Here is an 18,701-nt window from a genome sequence, read left to right as displayed (position 1 = left end):
CAATGGTTAATGGAAAAGCCCCTTCAACATGTTAAATGAGGTGTCCATGGATACATACAGTGTGTGAAGTGATCCATCCCATCCCTTCTTGTCATTTCCATAAGGTCTGATAATATTCATCATAGGATTCAAGTGTTAGCGATCAACAGAACCCTAACCTTTAGAGTTTGTTTCCTCTTGAGATCGGACAATGCAGTTCCAGTTTCAGTGGGAGAGAATATCTCAGACCTGCCGGTAAGTGGGAAGATAGTAGTACCTTGAGTTATCCCTGGTCCCTGACTCCCCTCTGCGGGATGGATCCATAGGCCTGTCACTGACTGAAGCCTCACAGTCTAATAGTGAGTAGTTATAGGTACCATATTTCGTGAGAGAAGACAGTATCGACAGAGAATTATAAGTAATTGAGGCACCTTTGATATCCCTAACAAATGACTCTTGGTAGTTTGCCCAACACACCCATTTGTCACTACTTCCAATTGCTTGAAAGTAATCAGGGTGATTTCCAGCTGCTTGTGAACAGCAACTAATTAATTCTGTGTCCAAGAACAGTATTTACAATGGAATTGCAGTGTGGCTGGTGCAATGTTTATAACTAAATGGAACATAATATGATAGATATACAGGGTGGTCCACTTATTGTAACCGGACCAAATATCTCGCAAAATTAGTATCTAATGAAAAAATAAGAACAAGTCTGTTCGAGTGTAATGGGGGAAAACAGATGGCGCTATGGGTGGCCCACTAGACAGTGCTGCCAAAGCTCAAATTGATATAAACTGCATTTTTTAAAATATGTAACCCAATTTTTCAATACACATTTGTATAGTAGGTAAATAAATATGAATATTTGATTTGGAACATTTGTTTCGCTTTGTTATGGATGGCGCTGTAATATTCTGACAAATGTACCAATGCACCCGATAGCAGTGTGTGCAATTCATTACTTAAATTAGATATGATAATACACTTCTCCAGTCATAATAATTACACAGAAGACATAATCTTGATAAAATGGAAAGTTTAACAGTTGCAGAATAGGTAGATATGGTTTTTGTTTATGGCTATTGTGATCAAAATACTCAACAAGCCTGTGCTATGTATGTTGAGCGTTATCCCGACAGACGGCATCCATGTGTCCCGCCCTTTCATATTTAAAGAAACTGGAAGTGTTCAGCCAAAGAAGAAAACACAACCAAGAACTGCAACAAATGAAGATGCCCAAATAAGTGTTTTAGCTGCTGTTGAGGCTAATCTGCACATCAGTAGCAGACAAATTGAGCGAGAATCTGAATTTTCAAAAATGTCGGTTTTGAGAATTCTACATCATCATACATTTCACCCTTACGACATTTCTATGCACCAGGAATTGCATGGAAATGATTTGGAATGTTGTGTAAATTTTTGCCACTGGGCACAAATAAATTAAAGAGTTCTATTTAGTGAAGAAGAGTCACTCACCAAAAGACGTAACGCAAACTGGCATAACAAGCACTACTGGGCAATGGAAAATCTACAACGGATGCAACAAGTGGATCATCAGCAATCCTGGCAGGTTAATGCATGGTGTGGAATTATGGGAGGACATCTAATTGGCCCTTATTTTATCGATGGCAATCTAAATGTTTTACCGATTCTACAACAAGATGTTTAACTTCATGACATAATGGAGATGTACTTTCAACATGATGGATGTCCAGCACACAGCACACATGCAGTTGAAGCAGTATTAAATAGAATATTTAATGACAGGTGGACTGGTTGTAGAAGCACAATACCACGGCCTGCACGTTCACTGGACATTACATCTTCAGACTTCTTTCTTTGGGGTAAACTGAATGATATTTGTCATCATGATCCACTGACAATGCCTGAAAACATGCGTCAGCGAATTGTCAAAGCATGTACGACAATTACTGAAGGCGATCTCCTCGCTGTTGAGACGAATTTCGTTACGCGTATTACCAAATGCATTGAAGCTGAAGGACACCATTTTGAGCATTTATTACATTAATGAGGTTATTACGGTTGCTCATGCAGAAAAACAGCATGCATTCCCATAATTTATGATAAGGTCACAGAAGTAAATGTATCACATTGGAACAACAGAAATAATTTAAAAACCACATTATTACCAACTGTTCATCTAAATGGGTGAGGCATATTATAAGTGTTGGAATATTACAACGGCATTCGTCACAAAGTGAAACAAATGTACCAAATCAAACATTCATATTTATTTATGTACTATATGAATATGTAATAAAAATGGGGGTACCTATTTTTTTTTTAAAAATGCAATTTCTATCAATTTGACCTGTGGCAGCACCATCTAGTGGGCCATCCATAACGCCATCTGCTTCGCCCCCCCCCCCCCCCCCCAATCACTCTTAAGCTTCCCCAGAGTATCAAATATATATACTTTTCACCACATAAATACCAACTGAAATTAGTAACTAATAACTGCCTGAATAAAGATACCATACACACCAACTTTTGAAATGGGCTATCAGTAAAACTCGCGTGCGAGCAAAAAAAATCTAATGATTTTCGACATTACCCTGGCTTGACGAAAATAACAATATTCTGGGCTACAAAGTATAACAATACATGCTTTAAACAGGATACGTCAATGAAATTACATCTACTTACATCATACGCCAATGATTTGTATATGAACATAACAGTAAAGAAGAAATCCATGTTAAACAGCAGAAGGCATGGTGAATATTAGTTTGGAGCATACATGACTTCCTTGATAAATTAAGCACATATGCAGTAACTGAAAAGCGCTTTACACAAAAAACTTGTTTAACTTTACACAGGCAAGAAATAATATAATTCACACAGTGAATCGCATGATAGTTCAACTTTAAAGTCACAGTTGTGGCTTTTTAGCTTCCTGTAAAAAGTCTTGAGAAAATGTTTTGTCATAACAGGGAACAGAACCCCTGGTCTTCAAAATAGAAATAAGGCTCCAGACATTCATTCACTGGACATAGATTATCTGAACTCTGTTCTATTTTCTTTGCAATGCTGCACACACGTCCACATTGTGCATTGCTGTGGGATATGGTGAGAACAGAGAGCATTACTCTAGAAATTCGGTTATACTTAAGTAGTCCATTAGCTCCACGAATTCCTGATATTTGTGGCCAACTGGAATCACTTGCAGCATGTCCTCTACCTACGAGCAGTGAATTGCCTCTGAAGCTCATTCACCACCTAATCTGTAGTTCACTCTCTTTCTTGTATAACATTACATGAAATTTTCCCAAGAAAAAAGGAATGGGAGAAAACTGTGCATCTTCAATTTTGTCTAACCTAGCAATGTGAGCATGCTTTTAACACTTCACCCTTGAGTGGAAACTTGTAGATCATGTAGTCACAGGCAGTACAAACAGTTCCTCACTGATGAAAAGAAACGGTATTTATCTGTATCCTGGAGATCATTCACTATGTTTGAAGTCTGAATGCCAGTCACTAACTCATCATTACTTCCTTGCTTTTGAATGAAGTTGTACTTAACTTTGAACAATGATGAGCTTTTGACAATTTTGGGCTTAAACTTGGTGACCAACTGTTTTGGAAAATTCGTTAGAAGTCCTAATAAAAAGTGAACTTGTGGGGAAGAATTCTGAAGGGCACACATTCAATTTGTCACATACAGGAATAGTCACATGATGAAAAGTGCAGGCCTTGTTCAAGTTTTCAGCTGCTTGATTAATAAGGTGGCAAATGCAACCTACAATGGCAATAACTGGTTGAACTTCCTTCAGAACTGCTGAAACCCCATTTTTGTGTCCTATCACAACATGAGCAATGTTGGAGCACAATGCCACACAGTTTTCAATTTTTACGTTATGAAAACTCAGTTAAGATAACATCACTTTTTCCTGCAGAATATCATAGAATGTAACAACAACAGGATACAACTTGGCAGTCTTGTCATTGTTTCCACCCATTGCCAAGGAAAATGGCCCATTCTGAAGGCACGTAAAACTTCAGATGATGCATTCTTTGCCATTTTATTTATAGTGTAAGTCATTTTTGTGTGACCACAGCTATATTTCTTTGCAACTTCTGATGTTGTAAACATAATCTTAAATAAAGTACCAGCATGATCAGCCACAGCTAAGGGCACATTATGTTCCACCAAAAAGGAAGTAGACAAACACTCTGCTCTAATTACGTTACTGACATTTCCAGACATAGCAAAAAAGATGTTGATTTCTTGTTATCTCCCTTTGATTTAACATAATTTACTTGTTTACCACACTTCGCATGATTTCTTATACCATTTCTTCCACCATGTGCAATATTAATATCACGTCCACATACTGTGCAAAAGGCAAAATTTTCTGCCTTTCTTGATTTTAGTATGCAAGGAAAATTGACAGAATTTGATTCTTTAAATTTCTGGAAGCATTGTCTCTTGGTGGATTTATTCATGAATTCTACAACTGGAATATGTCACGATATGTATTGGGACATTGAAAGAAACCTGGATCACAGAATGTCACATAAAATAAAAACAAACACTCAAGGCAGTCAAACAATTCATTGAAACAAGTCAAAGCATACACAGTCTTAAACCATTAAATGAAAACACACACACACACACACACACACGCACACGCACGCACGCACGCACGCACTCGCGCGCGCGCGGGGTATGAATGAAATTAGTCTGCATGTGGTCAACAAATATGGATTAAACAACAAGCGAATGGAGCGAACAAAGACTTTGTGGAGCAGAGCCAGTCGATACACAAAATTCACAAGGAAGAACTGTTATCCCAGCTTTAAATTCAATTCCCGTGACAACACGAACATCACATGGTTAAAAGCACAAATCATATCAAAGAATGAGTTATTGACTATAGTAGACCTGCCTTCGGACCCACACTAACAATCGGCTATACAGAAGTGGGGCGATTATCGAATGTTAACATTTCAAATTTTTGTCTGCTATGTTGTAAAATGACACTGTGCATATGTAAAACTGTAAAATGCTGCAATTTCTGTAAATTTTACAGATAAACTGTAAAAGTTGGCAGATCTGGGATACTAATGCCAGAATTTCAAAATGTCTTAGAGAAGCACAAATATAGTTTACAGCTGATGAACAGCATGACTTTTGCTTGGAATTCTGAAATGTTGAAAAATGAATAAGCCTTGACGTAACCAATGACGATAATGGGAAAGAAACTATGTGGCATATACAATCTCACACAAATGAAGAACAAAGTTTGCTTATAAACATAAAATAAATGTGGAACATGCACAAGTTTTTACTTAACTGAATTTGCGACACCTTCTGCATTAACGTGCCAAAGATGAACACAGTAGCATCAGTTTATCTGAATCAAAATAGGAAAAACTGTGGAGCACTAAGAAAACAAGCCTTCTGTTTTTGGCTAAAGATGCAATTCTGAATCTGTTTCATTAAATGTTTTTTCCACATTGAAAGTGGCAAAAGAAATTTTTGCTGATTTGAAACAAAAATCGAAGCGTTTATGTTGAAGGACGCCAACATCATTTTAATAAACATATATACATGAGTGCTACATGAATGTGAAACTAATAAGAGTGTTACATTGAAATTCTAAATATTTGGGACGCAACTGCTGCAACCAACCTCAACATTATCGCACATGTCAATATGAGCAAAAGATGAAGGTAGCCTACAGCTTGATATTGTTTTGTTCTGTTCAATACAGTTTGTCTCAGCCTTTGAGCTGAAATTTGTGCATTCTATGTGATTATTCTTTAATGTTGTCTTGGGTGGAAGATATGCATTTATCTATTGTGAAGTACTATCTCGAGAAACTACACCTGACAGAAATTCGAAGTTTTGCAACTTGCTTTAAGTTCAGAAAGTGTAACTGTGCACTTCACAAAGCACAAAAATTTAGTATGCTATGACGAATCTGACAATGATTCATAATTTGAATCAGTCAAATACCTAGCTGTAACAATTGGTGTCAATATGAAATGTCTCAATCATTAGTAGAGCACGTGACAAAGTTTCTGTTTATTGGTAGCATACTGGAAGAAGTCAGTCAGTCAGAAAAGGAGATGACAAAACAATCACACAGTGTGTGTGTGTGTGTGTGTGTGTGTGTGTGTGTGTTTATTTTTGATGATGGCCTTGCTAGCCGAAAGCTTATTTGTGACAGTCTTTTTGTTGTGCCTATCTGCGACTCAGCATGTCCGTTATACAATATTGTTACATTCCACCCTGGATTTTTCAAGTGTGTATGATCTATACAAAATCAGACTAACAGGGTATAATGAACATACACAATGAAGGGCAGAATGAATGGTCATAGGTTTGCCTGACTCGTGAGATAGCATTGGAAATGCTGAAAAATCTGAACTAGGAGACACCCTCGGGTAATGCTCAAACTATCCCACTATAGCACATTTAAGTGCAAGGACAGGGTTACACTTAGAGCATTTCTGGGTAGGAACCCAAATATGTTGTACAAAGGGAACCTCTTGCCACACACTTCACAAGGACTTGCAGAATAAAAATGCAGATGTACATTTTGTTGAGTTTTCACCCAGCTGTTTGAAAGGATGTAGAAGCTCAAACAACTTCAACAATATCAGATGGACTGTAATAAGTTTTGTAAATCTTGAGTACAATCTGCTTTTGTCTCCCTTGATGTAATCTGAATATTCATCCTACTGTACAAGATAGGGGTTGGAAGTAGAAGTTGAGACTTAATGTTATACCAGGTGTAACATGTTTAAAAATGGATGACAATGTTTGTCCACTAGTGGAATAGTGAGTGAACAATATTAGCTTATGTTTTAAGCACTGAGGAGTCTACAGAATGATGGCTACGGAAACATTAAGAAGTCAGGTAATCTTCTAACAACTCTACATCGGGGAACACTGAATGAAACATTAAAACTACAAGGTAACTGCAGGTTTCAACTGATGTTCAATCAGTTTTATGAATCATTTCTAACAATGTGCCATACAGTGTCAACCAGCAAAGCACTGTTAATTAATGAGACTATTTTAGTTTCACATATTCTGTAAATATAATGTCATGATCAACACAGAACTATTCTCACGGTGAGACACTGGATGGATATATTAAATAATCAGACACAACCAATAATGCTATTTATTAAAAGCAAATTGTGGTGTTTATGATATACGAAGGGACAGTGTTTTCAATATAAGTACCACAAAATGAAAATGGTTCTTATCTTAACAAATCGATAACATTGTTTTAGATCATCATTAGATCAGACGAAAGTAAAATAGTTGTCTTTCTGTTATCTGTTTTGCTAAGAGAGTTGCAGTTGTTTCACATCATCACCCCAAAAAACTCCCACCGACACCAAAACTGGTCAACATCTTGTGTGGAGCACAATTTATGAAACAATAAATGTTAAGAGCAATCTGATGATGAACCCGTTGGTGCAGAACTGGTAAAGGTGCTATTTGTTTTTAATGAGTAGAATTTTATAAGAATTAACCTGTAACTCACTCTCGACTACTAAACTTTACACTACAAATCAGATGCAAGAATGGAAACCATCAGATAGTGTTGATGCTCACCATGACCATCCTCTGCAGTAAGAATGATCTGGCCATCCTGATTAAGAGTGGCTTCTGTTACACTGTTAAGGTCCACAGCCACATTTTCACCTTGACCTGGGCCAACTTCAGCCAGAGCCTGCAACCAGAACACAACAATTAATTGAAATGCAATCTTGTAATGTTAATTCTTTGACTGTAACGCCTAGGTAACAATCAAGCCTTGGATTTTGGGCAATTTTTTACAGTGTCCAAAACAATTAAGCATCCTTGCAAATACAGGTTGATGGCTACAGATGGCCAAAACTGTTTAACACACATGACACAAGGCTTTAATGACTTTGCTGACATATTTTTCATAGACTACTTCATTCTCCTAGGACAATTGTAGGAAGAGATGTCCTACTTGTAAACTGATCAACTGACAGTTCTTTGCATTACAAATTCCATCAACGAGGCACTATGTGGATGAGCACTATTGTGTGTAAGGAATACAGAATTACAAATGTCATTACTATATGGCAGAGTAAAAGTCAGATTATCATCTCTGCACTTTCTAAAACCACTTAGCTTTGTGTAGATTACCACAGATACTCCCAACACTTTATATAATCAAAATACGGGTTCATTCACAAACAAAAGTTGCTACATTTCATGCAAAGCTCTGCATAAGCTAGAAATCACCAGAGTACAAAAACTCAACCCTATGCAGAGCTCATACCCACGATGTTCTTGTGTCTAATGCATCAGTTTCTCAGTATTGTTTTGTTAACACAAGTTCCATAAGTAGGCAAAGACATAATTTTTACTGCTGACAGTTGCAAAAAATCCGTGTCCTACCTCTGCAAGATGCGTCTCTTAAAATGACTCTCATTCTACCAACTATTTCAAAAAGCTATTAGAATTGTCAGAATTTAGTTACTCACACAAGACCTTGTTGTGTTGTTCTTTGAATACTGCCCACTGTTTGAAACTGATACCACAGTATTGAAATTACACTTCTGAATACAGTAACTGGATTTGCTATCCCATGTTGTAACATCAATTTCTATGCTACCAATGACGCATTAGACTACAGATTTTGGTAACTGATGTTACAGAGACACCACCATAGCTCACACTGGATTAAGCAGTAGTACCAAATAACAAGAGCTCACCATACAGTGGACATGATGAATCTCATAGCCATGGCCTTACCGCTATTGAACACTACCTTCCCAATGCTTGACGGATTCCAAACCGACCACCTCCTTTCTATTCTATATGACCAACAATATCCTCCCCCACAATTACTTCTCCTTTGAAGCAATTAACTACAAACAAATCCAAGGTACAGCTAAGGGCACTCGCATGGCAGCTTCCTATGCCAACCTAATCGTGGACTATCTAAGGGAATCCCTTCTAAACATCCAGAGTTCCAAATCCCTCACCTGGTTCAGAGTCACGGATGACATCTTTGTGATCTGGATCGAGGGTGAGGATACCCTATCCACACTCCTCCAGAACCTCAACACCTTCTCCCTCATTCAATTCACCTGGCCCTACTCCACTCATCAAGCCACCTTACTCGATGTTGACCACTTCAAAGATGGCTACATCAGTACCTCTGTCCTTATCAAACCTACCAACCAGCAGCAATATCTCCAGTTTGACAGCTGCCACCCATTCCATACCGCTAAGTCCCTTCCAAAGAGCCAAGCCACCCATGGCCGTTACATCTGTAGGGACAAGCAGTCCCTTCCAAAATATACCGAGGGTCTTACAGAGGCCTTTACAAACCGTAATTACACTCCTAACCTCGTACAAAAGTAAATACACACGCCTTATCTTTCCAACACCTGACAATTCCCATAGTCCCACCGTCCAGCCACAAAGAAGCATTTCCCCCGTGATTTGGTACCACCCAGGGTTTTGATTACCTCTCGTCGTGCACTGAAATGAGGACTGTCTTACCCGCTACCCTTCCCACCACTCCCATAGTGGCATTCCGCTACCTTCCGAACCTATTAAATATCCTCGTCCAACCCTACACAACCCCTGCTCCCAACCCCTTGCCTGATGGCTCATACGCCTGTAACAGACCTAGATGCAAGACCCGTCCCATACATCCTCCTCCTCCCACCACCACCACCACCACCACCACCACCACCACCACCACCACCACCACCAGTCCAGTCCCATCAAACCAGTCAAGTGATCTACAAGCTAAGCTGCAACCAATGTGCTGCATTCTATGTGGTCATGATAACTGAATGGCCACCCACAAACTGTGGCCGAGAAACGATTGGACTACCACATTGCTGAGCATGCCGCCCAGCAAGATGGTGTTCACTTCAATGACTGCTTCACAGCCTGTGCTGTGTGGACCCTTCCCACCAACACCAGCTTTTCTGAATTGTGCAGGTGGGAACTGTCCCTGCAGTATACCCTACGTTCCCATAACCCTCCTGGTCTCAATCTTTGTTAGCCATTGTCCTTACCAAATGTAGCCTCTTCCCTGATCCCATTCAGCACCTCTACTCCAACGCATCCAGTCTTTTTAATTCCCTCCTTTCCTGTTACCCTGCTCTCCATCAAACCTCCAATGCCCTGCTCTTCACCTCGTCCCTGCACGTTTCAAGCAGCACTTTGCCGTCCCCCACCCATACCCTGCTATCTCTCCCTGAGACTGTGTGTGTGTGTGTGTGTGTGTGTGTGTGTGTGTGTGTGTGTGTGTAAGAGAGAGAGAGAATCTATTTCTGACAAAGGCTTATAGATTCTGACAAAGGCTTTGTTGGCTGAAAGCTAATTTTCTGCCAGTCTTTTTGTTGTGCCTTTCTGTGACTCAGTATCTCTGCTATATGGTGAGTAGCAACTATCCTTTTCATAACACTGTTACATTCCATCCTGGATTTTCCATTGTTTAAACAATGAAGAACTCTTTAGGGCTCCAATATGTGATGGCCATTGTGCCCTGGAGTGCATAAATGATGGCTAACGGAAGCTCCGACATCTCAATTGTGTGAAATGCTGAACTACACCATTTGCCATACTGACATGGGTGCTTGCTCTCCTACCACAGCAGCTGTCTTTAATTCCATTTCTCATCAAACAAACGTCATTCAATCTTATATGGTAAAAATGAAGATGATTTCGGAGTAAGAGATATGATAGCAATATGCGGCTTCTCATTTCTGTAAACCCTTCTTTAAAAATAACAAATAGATTTTTTTTTTGTGAGAATTCTCTAGCAGTGCTTATAGCACCATTGCAGTTTCAGCAATGGGTTTTATCCAGCTTTTGTAGGTTAAACATCAATTTATCTACAAACAGCTTACCGTGACACTCTGGACTTGAGCAGTTGTACCATCAGGTAATGTGATGATAGGATTATTTGGGTCCACCTGGATGATGGAGACTGTACCATCTGCATTGCTAATTGTCTGCAGAACTGCTGGAGCATACTGCGCTGTCACCTGTAATGTAAGCATTTAAATAATTTAAAATTTAGAAATGCGGCTGGTATAATGTTAAATATGTTATTGGAGAATCGTTCAGTGAGCTAAGGCCAAGTATTATGTTGACAAGATTGTTGAACACAGTGATTAATAATCAGTAATTATCAGTATAGTGTGAACATTTAATCAAATATTTTCAATTTGACATAACATTGTTTCAAGTATAAGGTAGCTTTGTGGGATAGAAACACCTTTGCCCTCAAGGTTTGTCTACATGTCTACTGTATTGTCCCTTCTCTCCTATCCATAACTCTTAGATGCTGCACATATGAAGGGTTCAGAATTTACACGGACCAAATCCATTAACCCTTTAACACTCGCAATATTTGATATGGTTCTGTTGTTAACAGATGCTGGCTAAATATTTGGACACTTCCATTATGCTCGAAACTCTCTGTAAGTAACCATTAGATTTGAACCTTATCGCCTAAAATACTGTAGCCAAACATTCTGTGGTCAAATATGTAGCCACTTTTGTTGAGGACAGCTTTCACTAGTTAGTGCTGCCACCTACCTGAACTGTGGCTAACTATTTGTTCAATGTTCATTCCACCATTTGGGGTGTCGCCTTTCATCAATGTTTCATAGAAAATGTTCAAAACCATGGAGCCGACTCTTTGTTTACACATTATTTGATACTGTATTTACACAGACACCATTTTCACGAAAGTTGTTATGAAATTTCAAGTTTTACAGTCATAAAAGAGTAAACAACTGATTTATGTTCTGTCAAGTGTTAATCTTTATGAAAATATCCGTGTTGTTCTCTGATCAAACTGCAGTAACAACTTTAGTGTCTGAGGTAAACTTTTGGCTGCTTACTGTTTCTTATGTTCTGCACTAACGAGTTACGGGAACAAATAAATTACTTGACGCATTAAGGCCTTACGACTTTACACCTACTTTTTCATGTTGTGAGTTTCCATGTATTTTGTGTCAAATTACGTGTTGTTACACATGACAAGTGTTATGTGTAATACAATTATGTTATTCGAAGGCTAAGTTCTCATTTATTTTTCTCATAGAGCGTCCAGAAACAATTATACGGCAGATGAACTAGAGAACCTCAGTGAAGAAGGCAGAAATTGCCCTATTGTAGAGACCAGTGATGATCAGCCTTTCAACTCTGATTTAGAAGCTGACAATGATGCAGACAATGTCAACAATATCACTGTGGCCAGTGTCAGCACAAGGTACCGTATTTACTTGAATCTAAGCCGCACTCGAATCTAAGCCGCACCTGAAAAATGAGACTCGAAATAAAGGAAAAAAAAAATTCCCAAATCTAAGCTGCACCTTAAATTTGAGACTCGAAATTCAAGGGGAGAGAAAAGTTTTACGCCGCACCTCCAAATCGAAACAAAGTTGGTCCATTGCAATATGAGACACAATTTAGGTCGAATGAATGATGATACACCTACAGTAGTTTGGTTCGAGTCGTAAGCTTAGCAGTTAAGCTTTACCAGGTAGCCATTGCTATGCGTCAGACGCTCTGTCTGTATTTATACTGGTACCCTTTCTTTTTCACGTGCTTCGTCTGGTTTGAATCAATTGCTTATTTTGCTTTGATCTGGTAAGTGCCGTTCTCTTTGTTATAGGTGTTTACGTCACACTAACCTGAAAATGCATTACTGTACTGTGTCGTGCATTGTTTGTCGCATTCTGATAGTGCGTGTTTACGGCCTGTCGGCGCTCGCAGCATAGCTTGCTTTTGTTCGCTACCGCCGCTTACAATTAAAAAAAAAAAAAAAAAAAAGAGAGGAATCGTCTCATTAGCGAAACAATGGCAAGAGAATGCTATTTGTTGTTACTTACACTGCTGCTTTCTTTGATAATGATCAACAAGAACCAAATAATAGACTGCGTATGATAGAACATGTTCTGAACGAGAGTTAGGCGAAAATTTTTCTCCGTTTGAAAATCTTTGCGACCGCTTCTTTAGTACATCAAATTCTGCACAGAAATTAGAGTCATCTTAGATTTAAAAAACTAGTCAGTTGCCGTGCTTCATTTCTGACTGTATCACTATTAGGCATAAGAATAATACGATTATAAACATGACACGATACGTATATTCTTCCGCGTTTGCTGTTGTCTCACTCTAGTTTCGTAGTTTATTAGGCAGACAGGATTTAAATGAGATAGCAGCAAACACGAAAGAATACATGGCAAAATGTTTATATTCGTATTATTTTTATGGTGAAGAGAATACTGTATGTGATTCACTTTTCATCAGGTTCTTATTAGCAACCATCACTTCTCACAGGTAGGAAAAAATTCAGAACGTAGAGTTGGCCATATTGACAAACATCCCAAACAGTCTTGCCAGTCGGATTTTCGTAGTACATTGTAATTCTGCTACATTCGAAGATGAACAATATGGAATTTATATTTACTTCGTTGGATAATGTATGAGAATGCAGTGGTCCAACAATACGGAATTTATATTTACTTCGTTGGATAATGTATGGGAATGCAGTGGTCGAAACTCGGGGCGGAGAGAAAAAGCTCGTCTTCCACCTTTTTTTTGAAACTTATTTACTAACGCAGAGGTTTTGGCGCCAGTATTTATATTTGTGCCTACAAAGCATGCCTGTGTAGCGCTACATATATTCGACGGCAGAACTTCCGTTTGCTTTGCACTCAATTCTAAGCCGAAGGCGGTTTTTTGGATTACAAAAACCGGAAAAAAAGTGCGGCTTAGATTCGAGTAAAAATACGGTAGTCAGCAGACAATGACGATCAGTTTGTATGATCAACAGAGAGGTGTTGATTTACATATTTCTGTTGCTGAACTGTAGGCCTTCCTTGGGGTTCTGAAAGTGATGGGGTAACATGTTTTACCAAGTTTTAAGCTTTACTAGTCAGCTGATGATGATTTTAGTGTGCCAAGAATTTCTAAGGTAATGTCACTTAAGAGATTTCCCAAAGTTATAAGAAACTGTCACATCAATGGCAGTGAAAAAATGCCACAAAGAGGTAGCCAACACTTTGACAAGCTGTACAAAGTTAGGTTGTTGGTAAAAAATCTTAATAAAGTTTACAACAGTGTTTTCAATCGTAGTAGATACTGGTCTGTAGACGAGTGCGTAGGTTTCAAAGATAGGACCTCTGTGAAATAATACATCCCTGAAGACTGTAAAGTGTGGTTTCAAGTTATGGAGCATTATCTTGTGCAAAAACAGGGTTTTTATTAGTATATGAGGTATATGAAGGGAAAAGTGCAGAAATTAATAAGTTTACCTTGGGTGAAGGATTAGTGCTAAGCTTGACAAATATGTTCCAGTCAAATGGTTACTGTGTCTTCAGATTCCCTCCCCCCCTCCCCGTCCAGCTATACCATTGCTTCAAAATTCTCTCTCTCTCGGACGCCTGTTTGCACACGGAACTACGAAGACAAACAGAAAATTTTACCCAAAACATATTCGTGCAAAGACACTTACCTAAAAATAGTCAGAAAGAGTCATTTTGCTTCAACAGGACAGTTAGCAGTCTGTAAATGGAAGGACAAAAGCAAAAAATGTCTTGTAATTGGATCAAATATTCACAATCCAAATGCACTGACGTTTGGCAGGAGGAGGAAAAAGTCTGGGGAGAAAGAGCACATTCCATGCCTTTTGTGTATACATGATAAAAACAAATACATGGGGAGTGTCGACCTGTTTCATCAACTTATGTCTTTCTACTCTATTTGCTCTAAGTTTAGGAGATTGTGGATGAAACTGTTATATTTTCTCATAGATTCTGCTACTGTGAACTCATACATTATATACAAGACAACTACGCAACTATCAACATTAAGAGAAAAGTCGATAACACGTTTTGAAATTCTGTAAGCTGCTCATAGATGAGCTGACAAAGTTATTGCAGTAGCCTACTGAAAGGGAGAAGACCAAATGTTGCAGTAACAAGTTCAAGTTACAAGACACAAAAGACAAGTGGCAAAGCTTAAAATCATTGCAGAAATTTACTGATGTTGGGAATCATTTACCAGTCAGCGGTAGAGGCAGAAGTACTTACTGAACCACAAAGAAAGTAGTCAAAAGGTCTAACATTATCTGCAAATCCTGTGAAGGGGCCTCGGGTATTGACTGTTTTGTATCATTTCATGGTTAATTTTGAGATTTTACATGTGCTGTAATAAATTCAGCATGGTGTTAAGAGACCTTTGTTTTTTAAACATTTATTGTATGGTTTAAAATTTACATTAAATTACATTCAGCAATTAAGCAATGTTTTCTTTTTGATACAGAATAAATAAACCAATATGAGTAAAGACAAGTTTAGGAGAAAGTGTCCATATATTTGGCCACTTTTTACATGCCGCTTTAAGGGAAAAGTTGTTAAATATTAAGCCACCCAATACTGAGAAAACTAAGAATAATAGTCACTAGACAATTACAGTGTTACCTTGACTGATATGGAATTAAATTTCCCAAAAACAGTCCCTCTGAATTAAGAAGAATAATTTGCCCATTCAGAGATAAATGTGGTGGATAAAAATTTAGCCTGCAAGTGTTAATGGTTTAAGTCAATTATAAGAGAAACAACTGAAAAGGTAAGCCACTTGCATTAATTAACGACATGATTTATGTAATTTTTGTGGTTTAGATATCTTTGGTGTTCAAATGGGCTATGATATTGGTTTATATCTTCTAACTATAGAACTACTGCTTGAGAATTGTTTGATATGACATAAGATTTATCATTAACATTAGTTTTACATTACAAAATATACAAATCTGGTTCCTACTATATTAACAAACAGAGCTTTCATATAATCAGATTTCAGAGAAGTGGTACTTAGAAAGCCTGTAGTACTACTACACTTTTCATAACTGTATATTAAAGTATTTCTATATCTACATCGATAACCCACAAGCCACTGTACCGTGTGTGGTGGAGGGTATCCTGTACCACTACTTGCCGTTTCCCCTCCTTCTGCATTCACAAATAGAGCACGGGAAAAACGACTATCTGTAAGCCTCCGTATGAGCACTAATTTCTTGTATCTTATCTTCATGGTCCTTATACGCTATGTATGCTGGTGGCAGAAGAATTGTCTAGCAGTCAGCCTGAAATGACTGTTCTCTGAATTCTCTCATTAGTATTTCTAAAAAAACAGCCCGCCTCTGAACTGCTTCAGTTTCTTCCTTCAATCTGACCTGGTAAGGATCCCAAACATTCGAGCAGCACTCAAGAATAGGTTGCACCAGCATCCTACGTGAGGTCTCCTTTACAGGTGACCCATTCTTTCCCTGAAATTTTCCCTTTAAACCGAAGCTGACCATTTGCCTTCCTTTCCACAGCTCTCACATGCTCGTTCCACCTCATGTTGCCCTGCAATGTTACACCCAGATATACAAATGACTTGATTGTGTCAAGCAGAACACTAGACATACTGTATCTGAATATTGCAGATTTTATCTTCCTACTCATCCACATTAACTTACATTTTTCTACATTTATGGCTGGCTGCCATTCATCACACCAACTGGAAATTTTGTGTAAGTCATCTTGTATCTTCCGACAATCACTCATGTTCAACAACTTATGGCACATCACAACATCTTCAGCAAACAACTGCAGACTGCTGCCCACCCTGTACACCAAATCATTTATGTTTATAGAGAACAACATTGGTCGTATCACACTTCACTGGGGCACTCCTGATGATATCCTTGTCTCCGAGGAACATGCGCCGTTGAGGACAACATACTGGGTTCTATTACTTAAGAAATCTGAGCCACTCACATATCTGTGAACTTCCTTAACATCTTAGTCATAAAACATGTTATCATTATCATCCTGCAAAGTTACATTACTGAAATGTGTTCAAATCACACTGAATGTTTTTGAAGTTTGCACGATGGTATTGGTGGCTTGTATGTGTGCATACTCAATGAAAGCAGGCTATCTGCATACCAGGCGACAGTGTTCAAATGGCTCTGAGCACTATGGAACTTAACATCTGAGGTCATTAGTCCCCTAGACTTAGAACTACTTAAACCTAACTAACCTAAAGACATCGCACACACCTATGCCCGAAGCAGGATTTAAACCTGCAACTGTACCAGCAGTGCAGTTCTGGACTGAAGCGCCTAGAATCGCTCGGCCAAAACGGCCAGCAGAGGACAGTGTGAGGCTATTTGAACCAGTGCAGTGAATATCCTCATGTTGGCACACAATGGCACCCATGTGGTGGAACCAAATGGTGCAGACAAGAGCCTGCTGGTGAGCCAAACTGTACAAGACACTGTTTGCCAGCACTGGCAGTTAATGATGGTCCGCACTGACAAGATCAAGGTACGCGTGCTGGTGATCTTTCTCGAACAATATTACAGAAACTATTCAGTAAAAAAATCTGATTTTTGTTATTTATTGCTCTATGTGTCAGCTTCATTATAAAGTGCCCATCATTTTGCTAACGGTCATAGTTACTGTGATATTTTGCATTTAAGTAATACATTGTATGAAATTCAAATAGGTTGGAATAAAAAAAATGGGGTTGCTATGTTTTCACTTTTGGTTGCCATTACATCATATACTGCTGCATATGAAATTTAGCTAACATACTGAATTTTTCTTTAAACTGTAGGTGGTTTATATGCGTCTCCAGTCTTGAGAAAATGGATTTTAAATGGTGCATTGAGGTCCACCCATGCATGCCACAATAGTGCAAAGAGAACTATTCATAAACCTGCATCATATTTCATAAATGGTTCTAGGCATCAAAACGAGGTTTTGGCAAGCTGTAATAAGGGGAGTCCTCTTGATGCAAACTTACGGACAAGTGTGAAGTGGCTGATACACAGTAAGCACAGTATGATGGCATCATTCTGAGAGATCTGGGGAGAAGTATGCCACATGTTGGTGGTGCCTTTGATTGATCTCGGCTTGTTAAGGGGCGTAGTAGCTTGCCATACCATATCCCAGGTTTTCAAACTTTGATATCGCAGTTGTAATTGTAGGTCTGTGCTAGATACTCAGAGTTCAAGTTTGTCTCATGCAGTTGCTTCTTTAGCTAATTTGTCAGCGAGTTCATTTCCTGGAATAACCACATGCCTCAGGGTCCAGATGAATGTTGCCATCATTCCAGAGCTGTGGAGAAAACTTGTAGGTCTTGGATGTAAGCAAACAAAACTTCTTTGGGTAGCACTGTATGCAGCTTATGGAGTCTCAAGAAACCCAATAAGCAGGGAGAGTTTTAATGAACTACAAAGCCCATGACATGGCAACCAATCATGCAGTGTATACGCTGCATGCACTCGGCAAAGAATACTTCTCGGACCCCTTTACATGTGCAAAAGCACCCAGGAATGTCAAGAGGCAGCTCTTATGTACACAGATGAGATGCGGCAGTCAGAGGTCCTTGCATAGAGCTTCCAATTGTATCTCTGCTGGTCTACCCATTTTTGGGTATTCTGCACGTAGTCTAAACTGTTGGTTGAGTAATACTCTATGTTGGACAGGTTCTAACAAACTCACAACAGATGGTACTACCAAGCCATAAGCGAAACACACGTAATCTAGACAGGAGCTTTGTAGGATTGGTACAGGTGCTGCTGAGAAATCTGAGGGCATTAAGTTTCCTTGTGCAAACTGAGCTGAGCTTTTGTACACAAGTTAACTTGTTGCCAAAC

At 38.8% G+C, this 18,701-nt stretch overlaps 1 protein-coding gene across 8 annotated transcripts in view; it reads right to left on the bottom strand.

The window, feature by feature from the left end:
• The window catches only part of LOC126191185 (DNA-binding protein P3A2), a 118,280-nt gene that overhangs the window by 25,425 nt on the left and 74,154 nt on the right, over positions 1 to 18,701 (bottom strand). For all 8 annotated transcript variants that reach the window (XM_049931960.1, XM_049931961.1, XM_049931964.1 and 5 more), the window contains 2 exons: positions 10,879 to 11,016; positions 7,583 to 7,700 (listed from right to left, as the gene is read on the bottom strand). In XM_049931960.1, coding sequence (XP_049787917.1) covers positions 7,583 to 7,700; positions 10,879 to 11,016 — 256 coding nt within the window. The remainder of the gene's footprint in view (positions 1 to 7,582; positions 7,701 to 10,878; positions 11,017 to 18,701) is intronic.

The sequence above is a fragment of the Schistocerca cancellata genome, chromosome 6 (assembly GCF_023864275.1).
Source record: "Schistocerca cancellata isolate TAMUIC-IGC-003103 chromosome 6, iqSchCanc2.1, whole genome shotgun sequence".
NCBI lineage: Eukaryota > Metazoa > Arthropoda > Insecta > Orthoptera > Acrididae > Schistocerca > Schistocerca cancellata.
Note: the sequence above shows the minus strand (reverse complement) of the source record. Positions and strands in the feature narration are given on the sequence as shown.